Consider the following 19,787-nt stretch of genomic DNA (forward strand, 5'->3'; position numbering starts at 1 on the left):
TTCTGAACTGAAGTCATCATCATTGATGCCTTCAACATCTTCATCTTCATCATCAGTATTCTGCTGGTACACAATCCCAGCCTTTCTGAAGCCACTGATAGTTTCTGGGACTATTTGTCCCCAGGCAGAAGCCACCCACTTGTAGATGTCTCATAAACTTAGCCCACTTCAGCCAGCCTGATGGTGTGGACTCATGAATCCCAGACTGTATCCATTCATCCCACTGTGTTCTCACAGGTATCTTCAATGGGTGGCTAACCACTATATCTAGCTACTGCAGCTTGGAGGTAAGGCCACCAGGTATGACTGCTATATGGGCACCAGCTGAGTTAATATATCATATTTTTACCCAAATAATGAGCCTTCTAACTTTGTTTGCCAATCGCTCCCTCCCCCAACAAAGTATTTTCATAAGCATTGCTATGCCAATTTTTTTTTTTTTACATGTTGCTGTGAAAATATTAGCATAGTGCTCCTACAAAAATACCTCGTGGGAGGAGGGAGCAAGTGGCAAACAAACGTAGGTATGTGTATTTGTGTAAAAAATATGGTAATTTTGAACTTTTTTCTTTTTGAGAAGCCATGGGGTCAAAAATTAGTAAACACTTCTTCAAAAAGACCCTCCCTTGGGTGGCCCTATAACATTTATCTACCCATATTTTCATAACATCACTGTCCATTCATCCCTTCTTATTACAACAAACAACCACACTGGTGGGTAGTTTTTTGCGGGGCATGGTAACTCTCTTGAAAATCACCATCACCTTTAATGCACCCCACTCACAGTACAACCAAGGACTACAGTGAAGCAAGCCCTCTCTTGCCCAGTGGTTGTAAAGGCTACAGTTCTCATACCTAAAGCAGCTACAGTCCTAGTGGCCAGAATTGTCGAAAAACATCAGAACCTTGTCCATATTAATTACATACATTGCAGAGATACCAAATTCAGAGATTTCTTTGGAAAATGACCATTTTTTCACAAATTCGTGGAAGTTGACCATTTTTTGCTCTCAGAAGTTGCTGGCCTACAACGGTCCTCATTCTCATGGAAAGGCCATTCTTTTTCATGAATTTAGAAATCTAGGTGAAACGGACCTTGAAATCTGGGATTCCTCTTTCATTTGCCAGAAGGCTCACTTTGATCTGAATTGTGACAGTAGAGACAGCTTGATTTTGTTCTCTTCCAGAAATAATCCACTCCTTCAAGTCATTTTCCAACTCAGGCCATTTCACTTTGAGCCAGACATGTGCATTTTCATGGATTCATTTTCTCAAGCTCTTTTTTCTCCTTTCTCCATTCACGAATGGACAACTCTCCAACCTCGAGCTCTCTTGCTGCTCCTCTGTTGCTTGTTTCTTCTGCCCTTGCAACGACTTTCAGTTGGAAGTCAGCAGTATAGGACTTGCATTCAATTCCTGCCATGATCCCATAGGGTTCTAAGATTTAGATTCATAAACTGAAAAAATGTGCATAATATAACCAATAACTGACTGGTTCTAGCAAAGAGACTGAAAAATTCAAACGTGAGTTGTATAAGAAGCAAGGGTCTTTTTATATGCTCGCAAGCATATAACTATGGTGACTTCTGATCGCTGATCAAACACACCGGCGCTGATAAGACATGTTAGACTATGAAATAAGCAGACCTAACACAGTTTAATGGTTTCATTTGAGATGATCTCACAAGGTTTTTCATTCAACTGCTGAGCCAAGAGCTATCGTGTATCAGTTTTGCTTTTTAACTCCTCCAACTAAAAGCCAGAGTTGGACAATGACTATAATAATTATGTCAACGTAGACTGAATGGAGATTCCTGCCGATAGCTACTCCATGCCATTTGCTTACACTTCCAATTGACAGCACGTGCTTTATGGCGAGGCTTCAGTAGATTCAAGGCTCTGACTGATGACTCAAAAGCAACGGAGATATAATTATCAACTTAAATTAATAGAAATAAATGCCATTTCAATTGTTTACTTTCCAATTACCTGGTGTTATAGACTGAATTATGTCCCCCAAAAAAGTGTCTCACCTTGGCTAGGCCACGATTCTCAGTATTGTGTGGCTGTCCTCCATTTTGTGATCTGATGTGATTATCCTGTGTGTTGTAAATTCTAACCTTTAAGATGTTAATGAGCCAGGACATAATCTACAGGGTTAGGGTGTATCTTGAGCCAATCTCTTCTGAGATATAAAAGAGGCACAAACAGAGAGAAGACAGACCTCATGTCACCAAGAAAGAGCTGAGAGCAGAGTGTGACCTTTGGACCTGGGGTCCCTGTGCTGAGAAACTCCTAGACCAGGAGATGATTGATAAGGATCTTCCCCCAGAGCTGAGAGACAGAGAGAAAGCCTTCCCCTGGAGCTGACTCCCTGAATTTGGACTTCTAGCCTCCTAGACTGTGAAAGAATAAATTTCCATTTGTTAAAGCCATCCACCTGAGGTATTTCTGTTATAGCAGCACTAGATAACTAAGACACCAGAATATTACCGAACTTGATCCATAACTTGACCATGACTTAAACCTTTGTAATACAAATATGATCAAAAGTAACATTTTTGGACTATTGAATGAAGGTGAATGAGGCCAAAATTTCCTTCTGCAAATGTCACAAGACATATGCGATATATGCATGGTCATGCTATGCCAGAACTTTTACATAATTTCATCATTTCTGTGTGTTGCATGTGTGTGTACTTTTTATGTGGATACACTACTCACAAAAATATGCTATTTACCAAGATATTAAAAAAAAGATCTCAAAAGAAACATAACTTCACTCTATGTCACCCTATGTCCAAAATGTATGTGACTATGTGTCACATACATACAAAATTCTTTTCTTTCAAACATCTTGAAAGGTAAGTCTGTGCTCACTACTGCCAACTTCCACCCCTCCCATTCCCCACTCTTCTGACCCCCTAAATGCCAAACCTCAGGCAAGGAATTCAGTCCCTCTCCTCTCTGCTTCACTTGACATTCCCTGGTGGCACAGTGGTTAAGCACTCAATTGCTAATTGAAAAGTTAGCAATTTGAACCCACCAGCTGCTCCATGCGAGAAAGATGTGGGAGCCTGCTCCTGTAAAGACTGCATCCTTGGAAACCCTGTGGGCAGTTCTACTCCGTCCTATAGGGTCGCTATAAGTCAGAACGGACTCAACGGCAGTGGGTTTGGTTTTGGCAGGGGCATTCCTTACTTCAGTCATGAAATTCTGCTCTCGCAGGTTCTGTAATTTTGCTCTTTACCGAAAAAGGCATTTTCACGTAGATAATCTGAATTTTTCCTTATACCAAACATATGGAAAGGTAGACAAGTATGCAAATACATGTGCTCTACTTTGGATATGTTTCCTTGCCTAAAGTAACTGGGCTTGTTACTGATACTACCGACGCTAGTTCCAGATACCGATAATACCGACGCTACTTCCAGATACCGATACTACCGACGCTACTTCCAGATACCGATACTACCGACGCTGGTTCCAGATACCGATACTACCGACGCTGGTTCCAGATACCGATACTACCGACGCTGGTTCCAGATACCGATACTACCGACGCTGGTTCCAGATACCGATACTACCGACGCTGGTTCCAGATACCGATACTACCGACGCTGGTTCCAGATACCGATACTACCGACGCTGGTTCCAGATACCGATACTACCGACGCTGGTTCCAGATACCGATACTACCGACGCTGGTTCCAGATACCGATACTACCGACGCTGGTTCCAGATACCGATACTACCGACGCTGGTTCCAGATACCGATACTACCGACGCTGGTTCCAGATACCGATACTACCGACGCTGGTTCCAGATACCGATACTACCGACGCTGGTTCCAGATACCGATACTACCGACGCTGGTTCCAGATACCGATACTACCGACGCTGGTTCCAGATACCGATACTACCGACGCTGGTTCCAGATACCGATACTACCGACGCTGGTTCCAGATACCGATACTACCGACGCTGGTTCCAGATACCGATACTACCGACGCTGGTTCCAGATACCGATACTACCGACGCTGGTTCCAGATACCGATACTACCGACGCTGGTTCCAGATACCGATACTACCGACGCTGGTTCCAGATACCGATACTACCGACGCTGGTTCCAGATACCGATACTACCGACGCTGGTTCCAGATACCGATACTACCGACGCTGGTTCCAGATACCGATACTACCGACGCTGGTTCCAGATACCGATACTACCGACGCTGGTTCCAGATACCGATACTACCGACGCTGGTTCCAGATACCGATACTACCGACGCTGGTTCCAGATACCGATACTACCGACGCTGGTTCCAGATACCGATACTACCGACGCTGGTTCCAGATACCGATACTACCGACGCTGGTTCCAGATACCGATACTACCGACGCTACTTCCAGATACCGATAATACCGACGCTGGTTCCAGATACCGATAATACCGACGCTGGTTCCAGATACCGATAATACCGACGCTGGTTCCAGATACTGATACTACCGACGCTGGTTCCAGATACTGATAATACCGACGCTACTTCCAGATACTGATAATACCGACGCTAGTTCCAGATACTGATAATACCGACGCTAGTTCCAGATACTGATAATACCGACGCTAGTTCCAGATACTGATAATACCGACGCTAGTTCCAGATACTGATAATACCGATGCTAGTTCCAGATACTGATAATACCGATGCTAGTACCAAGAATATCGACTTCCAATCCACAGCTCTTTTGGTCCATGCCACCTGTTTTTTATTTTAAAAAAATAACAATAATAAAACATTGCTGTTGAGTTGACTCCAACTCATGGCAACCCCGTGTGTTATAGAGTACAACTGCTCCACAGGCTTTTCTTGGCTGTAATCTTACACAGAAGCAGACGGTCAGGCCTTTCTTCTAAGGCACCACTGGATAGGTTCAAACTGCCAACCTTTAGGTAAGCAGCTGAGCACAAACCATTTGTTCCACCAAAGGACCTTCTGTGCCACCTGTTATATGCTAAGAATTAGTAAGCGGAAATATTAAGTTAACTATATTTAATTCAATTCCCAAACATTTACTGGGACCAAGCTAATATGTTCCTTTCCCTTTTATTATGATTACCTTGTTACTTTGTATTCTTAGTTTTACCTTATTCCTATTATTTAATAATAAGACATTCATTGCCTTTTACTGCTTCAACTTCTCAAATCTGAATGCTTCATTAACTTTTTCAGGTTAGAAAAGCAGTCGTTAATAAGTATTACTTCAATATACTAAAGATTATCAAAACTCATTTGTATAATTAAAACATTTTTCAACTAATGGACCACAACTACCACAGCCTCCACCAGACTGAGTCTAGCACAACTAGATGGTGCCCAGCTACCACCACTGACTGCTCTGACAGGGGTCATAATAGAGGGTCCCAGACAGAACTGGAGAAAAATGTAGAACAAAATTCTACCTCACAGAAAAAGACCAGACTTACTGGCCTGACAAATACTGGAGAAATCCCGAGAGTATGCCCCAGACACCCTTTAGCTCAGTAATGAAGTCACTCCTGAGATTCACCCTTCAGCCAAAGATTAGACAGGCCCATAAAACAAAACCAGAGTAAAGGGGTTACACCAGTCCAGGAGCAAGGACTAGAAGGCAGGAGGAGACAGGAAAGCTGGTAATAGGGAACCCAAGGTCGAGAAGGGAGAGTGTTGACAAGTTGTGGGGTTGGCAACCAGTGTCACAATACAGCATCTGTACTAATTGTTTAATGAGAAGCTAGTTTGTTCTGTAAACCTTCATCTAAAGTACAATAACAAAACATTTAAGAAAGAATTAACTTGAAAAAAGTTTTCATCAATATTTTGTGATTCCATTCTACTTATATAATGCAATTATAAAATAGAAGGTATGCAGGGAACTGCCTTTGAAACAGAACTTTGAACCAGTTTGAACCGGTTCAGTTGTGGGCAACGAAGCAAAACAAGCACAGACCAAAAGTTTTACAATTTGGCAGATTCAGCACAGTATCTCGAATAGGAAACTTACCAGCCAAAACCCTGGAATGGGAGACTTGAAGAGACGTAGTTAGCCCTTTAAGGAGCTTGACGCATGAGATTGGCAAGACTGTAGGAGAGCAACACACATTTGAAGCAGCGCAGTCAGCCGCCATCTTTGAGCGGGGCACCACCATCTTTGAGCGGGGAAGCACTGCTTCCGACAGTGCTCAAAATCAAACGGCAAGGGATTTGGTTCTCTGCAATGCACATGCTGCTCTTGTTCTCTAAGAAGGAGATTAAGTTTCTAGCAGGGCTTCCATCCTTAATTTTTCCAGTTCCCCTTAACTTTAAAAATACGAATCTGTTCCAGTAATGCATCTTTGGCCATGACTGAACCGGGCAAAGTCGGCCGGAAGCCCTGCTTTGAAAAGCCATAATTATAAAGAGTGAACTTAGGATTCATTTAAAAATATAAGAATTTGTTTTTAAATTCTCTAACGTGTGTCATACTTTCAAGACACTGATTTTAAAGTATTAAAAGGCTACGCCTAAATGCAACCTTCAAACATAAATATTTCAGAGGTCCTTATAAAAAACTGTTGTTGGCATTAATAACACTGTTGAAATACATCCCAAAAAGAAACAAGTTTAGCAGGGTCAATTGTCTTATTAACTTTGGAAAATCAAATTACTGAAGACTAGGTGTTTATACTACCACTACAATCACAGGTTATCCAAAGAGAAGCCTGGAATTGTTGCTACAGAGTTGAAATCTTGTTTCTGGTTCTGACTCATAACATTTATAATAGCTGTGTGACTTTGACAAACCTTGACCTCTCTGGACACTGGCTTCTTTTCTATGAAATGAAGGGGGAGGAACCTGAAATTTCCAGGGTCTCTTTCAGCTCTACATCTTTTATCATGTCAATAGATGATAAGACAAAGTTAAGGAGATTTGTTTTAGGAACTGGATTGAATTTTTACCTGCATAAGCATGTGGCCTGCTTTCATATGTTTTACTTAATTTAAATAATCTCTTTTGCCCACCACAGAATTTAAATATAAATTGTATATTGACTATATTAGCCCAGGTCTTTGCCAGTCTTATTTTATCAGTCTTTTTTATAAACCAAACCAAATCCACTGCCATCAAGTTGATTCCAACTCATAGCAGCCCTCCAGTGTAGGGCAGAACTGCCCCATGGGGTTTCCAGGGAGTGGCTGGTAGATCTGACTGCCAGTCTTTGAGTGAGCAGCTGCAGCTCTTAACCACTGCGATATCAGGGCTCTGTCTTTTCTATAAGACACTTAGAGTAAAAAATTGTTAATAACTAAGAGCTAAAATAATCCAATATATGGTTATATTATTGGCGTTTCTTAGATTTTATGGCAAGCCACGGTCCAAAAACGTTTTCTGAAATTCTTTGTCATAAATACAATGACCTCCGACATCATTTCTCCCACAACTTGTGTAAAAATGCTGTGGTGGTGGGATTTCACGTGGGGGAAGAATCAGAAGCAGCAGCCCCAGGCTGATGCCTACGATGTGCAGGTCAATCATACCTCCCCTCTCCAACCCTTTTACCAGTTCTGACACCAGCTGTCCCTCCCACGGCATTCTCTACTTCTCTGCTGGATTCAATAATTCATTGCAATGGCCACACAGAATTCACAGACCATACTCACAGTTACGAGATTTATTAGGGAAGTACACAGGTTAAAATTCAGGATCAAGAATGACTCAGGATACAGCTCTTCAGTCAGGCCAGCTTCTCAGCCATGCCCGCAAGCAGATCTCTCTGTCTCTCTTGGTTCTCAGCCCCTCAGACTCTTGGTCTGGCCTCTGCCCTGCTTAGGCAAGTGTTACAAATATCTTTAGCTCCTCCAATAAGTACCTAGAGGCACCCTAGTCCACCAGTAAACCTCAGCCCAAAGGCACTCAGCTCTCTTGCCCATTCTGTGGGTCAGCATGCCCACTGTAGCTGCCCTACCTTGTGAGCTAGGAAGCCCATCATGCCATCTCATGCCGGTCTCCTGGTTCTGCTGCTGCTGTTTCTCACTGTCTCGCACCATCTCCAGTGTTACAGCTCTCTCTCTCTCTCCCTGAATCCTGGGTCTAGGAAGTTCTCAGCACAGGGAACCCAGGTCCAAAGAACATATCCCATCTCTTCCTCCTGGTGGTAGTGAGGTCCCCTCTTTCCACCTCTGAGATGGCTTATTTTAAGCCTATTGGGATGGCAAAACTAACCAATCCCCTTGTTAGGGTTCCATACCTTATTTGCACGGTCCCACCCCTACAAGGGTGCCATGCACCTTATCTGCATTATTAGCAAGCTGTCCAATTCCCTTGATAGACCCCAAGTACCTTATCTGCATAGTACCACCTAATCATTTGGTGGGAGCTGCAAGACCATGGTGAGAAAGGCCATATAAAAGCCCATCACACCACACCTTGAATGCCACGCTGAAGAAAATATCTAATAAACAAATTATTTCCAATAATGAATACTGCTGCACTCTCATGCTCCACAAAGATGTAGTTCTCTATATTTAAATTATCACTATTGTCTATATATGTGTTTAATGTCACCTCTAAGTAAAAAAAAAAAAAACCAAGACAGAATAAAACTGTCGTGCAAAATGAATTAAAAATAAGCATCCGTACACAGTACAACAATCGTAACAGGAGATCATTTACCTGAACAAACAAAGCAATGATGGCAATTCCATGTGGCTTCCCCACAGCCTCGTCAATACTGCCAAACAGGGTGGCGTTCCAGTGGATTAGGTGGAGCTGGAAGATCAACAGCGACAGGTATTAATGTGTTTTATTTTAGAAAAATAAAGATCTCTCAACTTCACCCTAACTATATTTATACATCACATGCTACCTAAGAGGATCACGAAAACCAGTCGTCCGGTTGACTCTAGCTCATGGCAACACCATATGCGTCAGAACAGAACTGTGCTCCACGGGGTTTTCAGTGGCTGATTTTTCAGAAGTAGATCACCAGGCTTTTCTTCCAAGGCACCTCTGGGTAGACTCGAACTCCAACCTTTCCATTAGCAGCCAAGTGCATTAACCATTTACAGCACTCAGGGACTCCAAGAATATCAGAAATAGACAACAAATACAACTATTGTCTTAATAGGTTCTCTGTATGAATTCCTTCTCATTTCTGAAAAGAAGTAATACTTGGTGGATAAGTGAATCTCAAGTCCAGCTTTCACCCTGATCAAGGGCGTATCTAGGGTGACATGCAGATTTCACACCAATTTCACTGCCTTTCCTTAAATGTCATCCCTCCCCCCAACCCCCACCCTGCAAATCTCAATGGAACAAAACTCCAGGTCTGGATACAAGCACCAGGACTCATTCAATTACTGCCTCATCAAATACCATCTCACCCAGTATTTCCACCTAGAAATTTACAAAGCCAATCTCAAATTCTGGCAGATTATTTCAACTCTCCACAAAAATCCAGAGACAGCACCCTATAAAAAAGTGTTACACTTTTTTTTTTTTAAAGCTATGGTAAAATAACGAATGCTGACGGAAATCTCTAAAATGCCATTTCCTGCACTGGAGTTGAGTTTTCTTCTGTGAAGAAATGACAGGCAATGCTCCAAACAACTCCCTCACTTAGAGATCGCCTCATCACGCTTCGTAGTGTCCAAGTTTATCTAGAATATGCGCTTGTTCCTATAGGATTGATAAAACACTTGCACAAACCCAAATCCAATTCCCTGGATCAAATCAACTCGCCACTGAAGTTCTTATTATAATGGTAGCTACAGGAAAACCTTCTGCTAGAATACTGTTTTCAGTACTACGGCATTTAATCCAGTTAAAATTACTAGGTTAAAACACTGCCTAATTTAAAAATTAGTTCTAAGCCGAGAAGACACAGCCAGAATTCGATCGCCATGCCATTTTACCATGCCAGTACAGTCAGGAGAAGCATCATGAGGATGGACAGGAACACTTCCTCTTTCTATTGCTGAATTTGTCCAACCGGAATTCAAGATTATAAAACTGACCACTAGAGGGCGCACATAAGGTCCTCTTGCCACACTAGAAACAGTAACCAGGGAAAGGACGGGGTCAGGCTGTGAAAACTCAGAGGGACTGTAAGCGCCAAGTAACTGAAACTGTCAAGGCACTGCCTTTATGAAAACAATGTTCTACAACCTTTTGATTAATGAAAGACACACCAATTTTAATCTTTCCTCCTCCGGCTGTAACAACAGCACAGGAGTCCTATGGTATAGATAAGAACTGACTGCCATAATTAAATCAACAAGGGCGGCCTTGGCCCAAGGTTGAAATGTATTTTTATTTGACAAATTACAAAGTTCAAACTGACCTTTTTCTAACTTCTTATAGAAACATTATGGGGCGCCTTTTTTTTTTTTTCCCCTGAAACAAACAACTAAAAATGTACAGCTTTTTCAGCTGCTCCTCGCCATTCAGCGATGACATGATCACTCACACCTGCTCTTCAAGAACGGCCTCACTTCGTTTGTGTGATTAAAAAGTTAAAGATGCCACTCCTTAAGTGTGCACTGCACATAGGGACCTCCCTCCACAGAGAAAGTAAGGATGCGGGGAGGGGGGGAGTAACTTTACAGTGGTAATGACAACCACTGCCTTAATGACAAACACTGCCTCAGCCAGGTGATCCAGGTCAACATGAACAGTGACTGTGATGTTGACGGTATGTACCACTGATACAAGGAGCCCTGGTGGCACAGTGACTAAAGCAATCAACTGCCAACCAAAAGGTTGGTGGTTCCAAACCACCAGTTGCCCTGAGGGAGAAAGACGTGGCAGTCTGCTTCCACAGGGATTCACAAGCCTCGGAAACCCTATGGCGTCGTCACTACGAATCAGCATCAACTCAGTGGTTAAGAACTTGGCTCTTAACCAAAAGGTCAGTAGTTTGAATCCACCAGTCACTTCTCAGAAGCCCTATGAGGCAGTTCTACTCTGTCCTATAGGGTCGTTATGAATTGGAATCAACTTGATGGCAATGGGTTTGGTTTGGTTTTAATGAATTCTTAAATACAGGTATGTGCTGCATAAAGTCCCTTCAGGCAACATTCCACTGCATATACGTCTGTGGTCCCAAAAGGTTATAATAAAAAACAAACAAAAAACCCATTGTTGATTCCAACTCATAGCAACCCTACAGGATAGAGTAGAACTGTTGCATGAGGTTTCCAAGGAGCGGCTGGTGGATTCAAACTGCCAGCCTTTTGATTAGCAGCCAAGCTCTTAACCGTAAGGTTGTAACGGAGTTCAGAAATCCCAATCGGGGAATGGGACGTAGCAGACATACTTTGCTAAGTACTTAGATAATATCTGTCTCTCACTAGCTCTCCGGGGCTGTATCGGCCCCAGTCTTGGGGTGGCCAGGAGAGGGGGTCTCCACGCCCATCCATGGCTGCCTGTCCTACTGCACTCGCCTTAGGCAGGGACCGCGCAGATGCAGCCAGAGCTACCGACGGGGAGGCCCTGCAAAGCCGCTGCCCCACTTGGCCAGGGAGTCCTTCATGTCACGCCCAGGGCTGAAGAGTTTGAAGCCCAGTGGGCAGGTGCAGCAGCAGCAGCATGGGTCCCAGGCCCAGCCGGTAGCCATCCTGTTTGCTTCTCTCCTGTATACACAACATGGTGTTCATAACATCCAAATCACATAACGTCTTATTTCACAGAACTTAGGTGGACATTAAGTGATGCAGGTAATCACCTGGAGCTGGTGGTTCAGGAGCAGAACAGATCTTCCCTCAGCATCAACAAGTGAACTAAGTTTTAAAGACAAAGCTTTGTCCCGGTACTGAGAAATCCTCTTGTCTTGGAGGAGCTTTCTCTCATTTTAGGGTGAAACAAAATGTCGTTAAAGTTCCCCTCTCTAAAATACCGCAGAATGGTTAGTTCAAGTACCAGGCAAATTTCCAAAACATTCTGGAATTCAGTTGCAACCTAGTAGTAGGAACTTAGGTACACGATCTGAGGGCACAGCTCCTCCTGGCTTCAGCTTCCTCTGCTCCCCAGCCGTTTCCCACCCTCCACCTCTCCCACCCTGTCCTTTCTCCCCACCTTAATAAAGTCTTCTCAGGCCTCAAACGCTTAAATTACCCACATCAACTTCTGTCTTCCCTGAGCCCCTTTACTCCTATAATCTCATCCCATTTTACCTTATATTAGTGTTAGTTTGATTCCAGAAAGCAAAGCCGTACAGGCAGGAAAATATTGGTGAATTAAAGAACTGAAGTACCTGTGTGGGTAGCTGGAGGGTAAGTTAAGTTTGGCAGCGACGGGAGATGGGGTTGGAAAAGTACGTGGGGTCAGACTGCACAGGGCTTTAAATGTAACTGTATTCTGGGAAACACTAAAGCAATACATTACTACAACGTGTACCGTTACTACTTACACTTCCTAGATTCAATCAAACTCTTCCCCATAACAACCTCCGTCCTTCAGAAGTCCTTTTGGCGGTATGGAGGATGGACTGGGGGAGGAGACCCTGGCGGCTGGAAGATAAGCTGGGAGACTACCAGGGTGGTTCCAGCTAAAAAATTCTAATAGAGGTATGCAAACAAAAAAATTTGGAGATGAATGGAGCACAACCAGTAGCAATGAGAATAAAGAGAAAAGGCCCTAACAGTTACAGTGACAACGTTCGATACTTACTCTCCTAATTATTAATATTAAATACAGTCCCTTGGGAAGGGTGGGGACAAAATAACACACGGATGATCAGAAAGAAACTGTGAAAGTTTCTATTTATACTGATTTGTATCTAATTCCCTTTCATAGCAATGTTTCCATGCTTCACAAAATATATTACATACATGCACCTATACGATTCATAAAAAAACATACACATATTAAGGATACATTCATTCTCCAGTATCCTAATAGGAGAGATTAAACAAAAATGTTTGGATGCAAGTGGGTTTGGATCAAAAGATACATGACACTAAGGACATGGTTTGGGAAATGACGAATCCCCCAACACCACCAAGTTCAAGGGACTTATGAACGGGCTTAGGACAGTCCAAGCAGATCACTATAATCCGTTGAGGGGACTCCACAGTCCAGCTTCAGCCTACCATTACGGATGTGCTTTAGCAGGTATACAATCCATGGGGCAGAGGGCAGAATGGAGAGGCAGAACGCTGCATACTCTTCGGCTCCATCGATAAATTCTCAGGGCAACATGCTCACATAAAAGGACTCCAGATCAGGAACCAGAACCAGACTCCCACCTCAGATCCACAGCCCTCAGGCTCTGTGAACTGCACAAGGCACTAACTCTGTGAGCACCAGTTTCTGCAGCTTAAGGAGAGCTACGTCTTAGAAAAAAAAAAAAAATACAGGCTTGAATTATTCACTCCTTTCTCTGTCCTCCTGGTTGGTACTCTTTAGTCCTACATTCTTACCACCTTTTGCCTTCATGAGCACTAGTTACACACAGCCAGCAAAGGCATGAAAGCAGGTGATACATTTTGAGAACTGAGAGCAGCTTACCAATTTAGAGCGAAGGCCAAGCATGTACATGCTGCTTGCGATTTTTTCAAACAGTTAGATGGTACTAATACTACATCTGGAGTCACTGGGTGGGACAAACAGTTAAGCGCTCAGCTACTAACTGAAAGGTCAGCAGTTCAAATCCACCCAGAGGTGCCTCAGAAGAAAGGCCTGCTGATCTACTTCTGGAAAACTGCACCAATGAAAACCATGAGGAGCACAGCTCTGCTGACACACATGGGGTTGCCATGAGTTGGGAGTCCACTAGACAGAAACTGGTTTGTTTATTTCTGTTGCCTAGGCTCAGAAGGTCCCACGCTGCAAAGTCACCTCACTCCTTCAGGGTCCATCTGGCTAACAAAGACCCTGAGTTAAGGCTGGGGCCTTCAGTAGCCTAGACCTTCCTCAGCCATGGGTCTAAGGGAGCACTCTTGGGTCCGCGACGAATCTCCTGTGCCTTACTCTTGGCCTGATTCCTGCCCTGTAGTTTGCACCTCTTTTCATTGCTGAGTCTCTCCTCTCTGGTGTTGGCAAACACACTGTGAAGCAGGTAGTAGAGGGCTGCGTCTTGTGGTCTGAACCCAACCTTATACTATGGTGACCAACAATAGTAGCTGAAAACCAGCAGGAATGAGAAGAATGCTTCCTGGGCTGAAACAATCCCTTCAAAGTGAGCCCTTAAAGGAGAACTGGTTTTGCCTTCCTCCCAATTTGGACATGTCAGAGTAGATGAAAGTGGTTTTCTAGAACAATTAAAGCCGTAGTCTCCCCTCACTCCTTACCATTCTTCTCCCTCCCTTCTCCCACCACAAAGATTCATTATCACTCTGTCAGCATCATTCCTATTTAAAAAAAAAAAAAATCTGACCATATGATACCAACTGTAAAGCCCGTATTTGCAATTTTAGAGAAAATCTTCAGCTGAGCTTTGCTACAGGGCTTACAAGTTCAAATTTCCTACAGCTGATCATGATGCCAAACCATTAGTACTTGTGAAATGTTCATCATAATGCACTTAACTCACGGCAATAGATACATTTGTCCAAAGTTATGAAACTGTAACAAGCCTTAGACTTATGTTCATTTATCTGTCACTGAGAAAAATAAGTTTGAAGATTTCATGGCAGCCTAACAGAAAGCTATCTTCAAGATAAATGAGTTTTATTATTAACAAATAACATGACAGCATTAAAGTACAAAAGATGAGCCCTGAAGAATGGAAAAAGCGTTAAAACTGAAAAGGCAATTATGACTTACAGATATCTCTCCATCCCTAAGCACTCACAGGTTGTATCTTCAAATGCTTAATGGACATTTCCTTGCAGAGGTCCCCTTGTCACTTCAAAATGGAATATTTCCAAGCCTGATATCAATTCCCTTCAAAGGCCCCTCTCACTGGTCTCCGTGGAGCTCCCAAATTCCTAGTTTGAAACCTGGGAGTCCCCTACCCCTTTATCCCCAACCTCACCAAGTCCTTTCCTGGTCCCTAAGTATCTGCACTACAAAGCCTAACTAATCTCTCTTCAACACAAAATGTTGAAAAATTTGTTCAAAAATCTCTAATTTCCTTATTTCCTATTCCCATCCTTCCCCTCCCTAGCTATCCACAAAAGGCTCAAACCACGTGTAACTCCTGACTCCTTACGACAGAACCCCCTCAATTTTGCTTATGTACTTTGTTCCATTCACTTGGACTGCCTTTCCCTACCTCTCCTGCCACCTACCCAAATCTTGCCTGTCCTTTGGGGCCCTGACAGGCATTGGATAGATAGACAGACGGAGACAGAGTTAGTGACAGAGATAGGGATAGAGATACAACCTGAACCAATAGATACGACGGAAAAAGAAGAGAAAAAAAGGGAATAACTGGGCTTTCCACTGTAAATCACTGAAGAAAAGCAAGTACCATTATTAAGAGTAAGATGAGTTCAGTTTGAGATAAGAGTTTAAAGGGACCTCAGAACATTCAAACTGGTCTCCCACGAGTGAGGGAGGCAGAAGTAGACCTGTCCTAAGAAGAAGGGGCTAAAGGTACGGGCTGCAGACGTCCCTAGAGCTACGCTTCCCTGAGCCAGCTCACCGGTGGATGAAGTCTTGAGAGAAGCTGACAGAAAGCCACAACCGAGCTTAGGAAAATGGTAAGATGAGGAAAAGGGGAATATCTAATAGAATACACAGGAGAAAACCTAGAAAATTCCAAAGTGCTGTCAGGGAAAAAGAGGAAAGACTTTCTAGAAGAAAATGTGGTCAACAGTGTCAATGCTACTGAGAAAATGAGGACAGAAAAAACTCTGGATCTACTTAAAGAGGAGAGAGATGATTACTGAGAAGGTGCTTTTGATACGAAGAAAGGGGCAGAGGCAGGATGCAAAGGCACAGCCCGCTCGTGAGAAGCTGGGCAGCGAATATCAGAAAACAGACTGAAATCGTTGCTGGAGTCGATGCTATGTGATTTTTTTTTTTTTTTTTAATAAAGAAAATCAGTATGCTTGAGTTTAAAGCAAAATTCAGCTTTCAATTTGAATGCTGTTGTTGTTAGGTGCTGTTGAGTCAGCTCTCACTCATAGCGTCCCTTTGTACCAGAGAAGGAAATACTGCCTGGTCCTCACAATCGTTGTTATGATCAAGCCCGTTGTTGCAGCGACTGTGTCAATTCATCTCATTGAGGATCTTCCTCGTTGAGGGACTGATCCCTCCTGTTAACATGTCCAAAGTATGTGAGACAAAGTCGCGCCATCCCTGCTTCTAAGGCACGTTCTGGCTTTAATTCTTCCAAGACAGATTTGCTTGTTCTTCTGGCAGTCCCTGGTATATTCAAAGTTCTTTGCCAACACTGTAATTCAAAGGCATCCATTCTTCTTCAGTCTTCCTTATTCACTGTCCAGCTTTCACATGCTTATGAGGCGACTGAAAACCCATGGCTTGGGTCAGGTGCACCTTAGTCTTCAAGGTGACATCTTTGCTTTTCAACACTTTAAAGAGGTCTTTTGCAGCAGATTTACCCAATGCAATGCATCCTTTGATTTCTTGACTGCTGCTTCCATGGGTGTTGATTGCAGATCCAAGTAAAATTAAATCCTTGACAACTTCAGTCTTTTCTCCATTTATCATGATATTGCTTATTGGGCCAGTGGTGAGAATTTTTGTTTTCTTTATATACGGAAGGCTATAAGTCTCGGTCTTCATCAGTCAGTAAGTGCTTCAAGTCCTCCTCACTTTCAGCAAGCAAGGTTGTATCATCTGCATATTACAGGTTGTTAATGAATGTTTCTCCGATCCTGATGCCCTGTTCTTCATATAGTCCAGCTTCTCAGATTATTTGTTCAGCATACAGATTGAATAAATACAGTGAAAGGATACTACCCTGATGCACACACACCTTTCCTGATTTTAAACCACGTCATCCCCTTGTTCTGTTCAAACCACTGTCTCTTGGTCTATGCACAGGTACCTCAAGAGCACAATCAAGTACTCTAGTATTTCCATCCTTAGCAGTGTTATCCATAATTTGTTATTATGATCCGCACAGTCGAGTACTTTTACACAGTCAACAAAACACAGGTAAACATCCTTCTGTTATTCTCTTTCAGCCAGGATCCCTCTGACATCAGCAATGATTTCCCTGGTTCCACGTCCTCTTCTGAATCTGGCTTGAATTTCTGGCAGTTCCCTGCTGCAGCTGCTTTTGAATGATCTTCAGCAAAATTTTACTTACATGTGATATTAATGATACTGTCAGATAGTTTCTGCAATTCAGCACAAACATTCAGTTTGAATATCCTCTTAATAGTCTTAATATTCTTTTAATGGGCAAAAGTAAAGCCTGAAAGGTTATAAATTTTAATAAATCAGAAGTATTTGAATCATTTACGAACCTAAGTCTTAATTAAACCTGAACACTGTTTTTCTACCAAGCTATAAACATTAAGAATTTTCTTCTGAGCTAGGCCACTACACAGGACAGATATACAGAGGAAAAGGATTCATCGAGACTAGATTTGGTTTCTGTGTCCTGATTCTGTTTAATTATTTTCATTAGTCCCAAAGAATTTAATTGTAGAGAGTTTATCAGGTCTCAAGCCAGATTCTGAGTTTCAACAGCCAAGTATCTCATCTTGGCCACACTGTATCACACCCAAAATATCCATTCTCAGAGCACTTGGAAAGAGCTCTGAAATGAAAAGAAGAATGAAGTGTTTACGTCTCAGCTACATTTATCATATTGGGTGTTTTAGGCTGGGCTCTCTAGTGGAAACATATATTCAAATATATAGACATTTATTTCAAGGAAATGCCTCACAAAGTTGTGGAGGCTGCCAAGTCTCAAATCCATGGGTCAGGTGTCAAGCTGGAGGCTTCTTCTGATTCAAATGGTTGCAGGGGTTGACAAACCCAAAATCAGCAAGTCAGACAACAGGCTGCTGGCTCGTGGGGCTGCAGGAGCTGGCGAATCCCAATATCTGTAGGGCAGACGGCAAGCTGCTGGCTCATGTCCCAAGACCCAGAGGTCAGAGTATGATAAGTCAGATGCAGGATCAAGAGAAGGCAAGCTTTGCCAGAACATCCATATATATTAAATATAGGCCACACCCCCAAGGAAACTCTCCTTTCAACTGACTGGCTGGTTCACATAAGATCCCAAAATGGAGGATGACTGCATATCTGCCAAACCGCTGAGAATCATGGGCTAGCCAAGCTGACACCTAACCTTAACCACCATACTGGAGATGATGATATTAAGTACTGGAAGGAAGGGAGTGAAGAAGGGGGAGAGAGGTAAAGAGAAAGAGAGAGAGAAATCAATAAAACAAGAAACTTAAAGTAGAATCTTGGAAAAACGAAATGGAAGCATTAAATAACTGGAAAGCAGTTAACAGAGAAAGCACCCCCTCCGCTCTGGAGTCACTCCTAATTATATGAAGCAGTCCTTTCATCTGCAGATAAATTGGGATTAAGTGTATATTATTACTAGGCACTGTTGCACTTTAGGATGTCACTGTCAACATACTATGCAGCTGTTATTCAGAGAAGAACATTCACAGTGCAGACAGATATAATGGTGACAAAATGCTGTAAAGCACGGAGTGAAAAATAAATTATTTGAAATTCTCGAGCTGTCACCTACTTGCTATGTTTATCTCAATTTAATTATGCATCTTCTTAGACAGATAAAAGAGAAACAGAAGGACATGTTATAGTTTCAGGGCAAGTTGGCCCATTAATATATTATTAACATTGTATTATATTTAATTTACTATTATACTCAATTAATAAGGCATTGATGGGTTCTCAGGGTTCAGAATCCTCAATGGAAAAGGCACTGGCTCTCTGTAACCTACAAAAGGAAGGTCTTTCTCCAAGAAGAATGATTTTCTTTTTGAAAGCTGATTTCCTTTTGTTTGCTTTGATAGTGCTGCCCCCTTTAGGAACAGGGCTCTGCTCCCAAAAATGAAGCTTCCTTTAGGAAATGCCACTAGAAAATGTTGGGAAAGGCTTGTCAGGGCAATCACATGAAGAAATTGCATCATTTTGAAATATTTTGTATTTAATGTAACATCAAAGCAAACTGATTCTTTGGCACTGGCTTCTCGGTGTTCCAGGAAATACCACCTTTTATTTTCCTTTTTAAAAATCTGAATTATTGCAGATTATGGTTACAATTAAATGGCTGCAATTTAAATTTGCTATGCTTCATTTTGCTGTTGTTCCATAAAATAAAGAAGGCCAAATAAAGAGACTGTCAAAGGACCCTGGTGTTATCAGAGACTATGAGTCATCCAAAGACTGGCTCTGTCTGCTCTGTGCCTCGAATCGGTGAATGATGGTTGTATCGCCCCTACCATCCCCAAAGACAGCACCTTTGACAAGAGTTCTGAAATAACACAGTGTTCACCAAGACATTCATTGAGCACTGATACTGGAAATACAAAGACCTCCAACCTTTTTATGAAAGAACCCGGGTGTGAATAAATAAAAACATAAAACGTATAGTCCGAGAGCAGAAGAAGATGAGTGACAAAGGTGAGTGTGGAAGAGGAAGCTATGGGTGTCTGTGTCCCGTTAACAAGCACTGAAGCTCCATGCTCCATGAGGCACCGTTCCAGGTGCTCTTCAATTATTCCTTACTCGGTGCTCACAGCCCCTTGTGACGTGAGATTCTGTCCCTCTCGTCACAATTCCCATTTTAACAAGAAGGGCATGGAGGTCCAAAGGGCGAAGTGACCTGCCCAGGGTCACAGCTAACTAACAAGAGGCA

General features: G+C 42.6%; 1 protein-coding gene across 2 annotated transcripts in view; it reads right to left on the reverse strand.

Annotated features, from left to right (window-relative positions):
• The window catches only part of CA8 (carbonic anhydrase 8), a 203,144-nt gene that overhangs the window by 132,799 nt on the left and 50,558 nt on the right, over window positions 1-19,787 (reverse strand). For both annotated transcript variants that reach the window (XM_023545700.2, XM_003408321.4), the window contains exon 4: window positions 8,696-8,791. In XM_023545700.2, coding sequence (XP_023401468.1) covers window positions 8,696-8,791 — 96 coding nt within the window. The remainder of the gene's footprint in view (window positions 1-8,695; window positions 8,792-19,787) is intronic.

The sequence above is a fragment of the Loxodonta africana genome, chromosome 14 (assembly GCF_030014295.1).
Source record: "Loxodonta africana isolate mLoxAfr1 chromosome 14, mLoxAfr1.hap2, whole genome shotgun sequence".
In the NCBI taxonomy this organism is placed as follows: domain Eukaryota; kingdom Metazoa; phylum Chordata; class Mammalia; order Proboscidea; family Elephantidae; genus Loxodonta; species Loxodonta africana.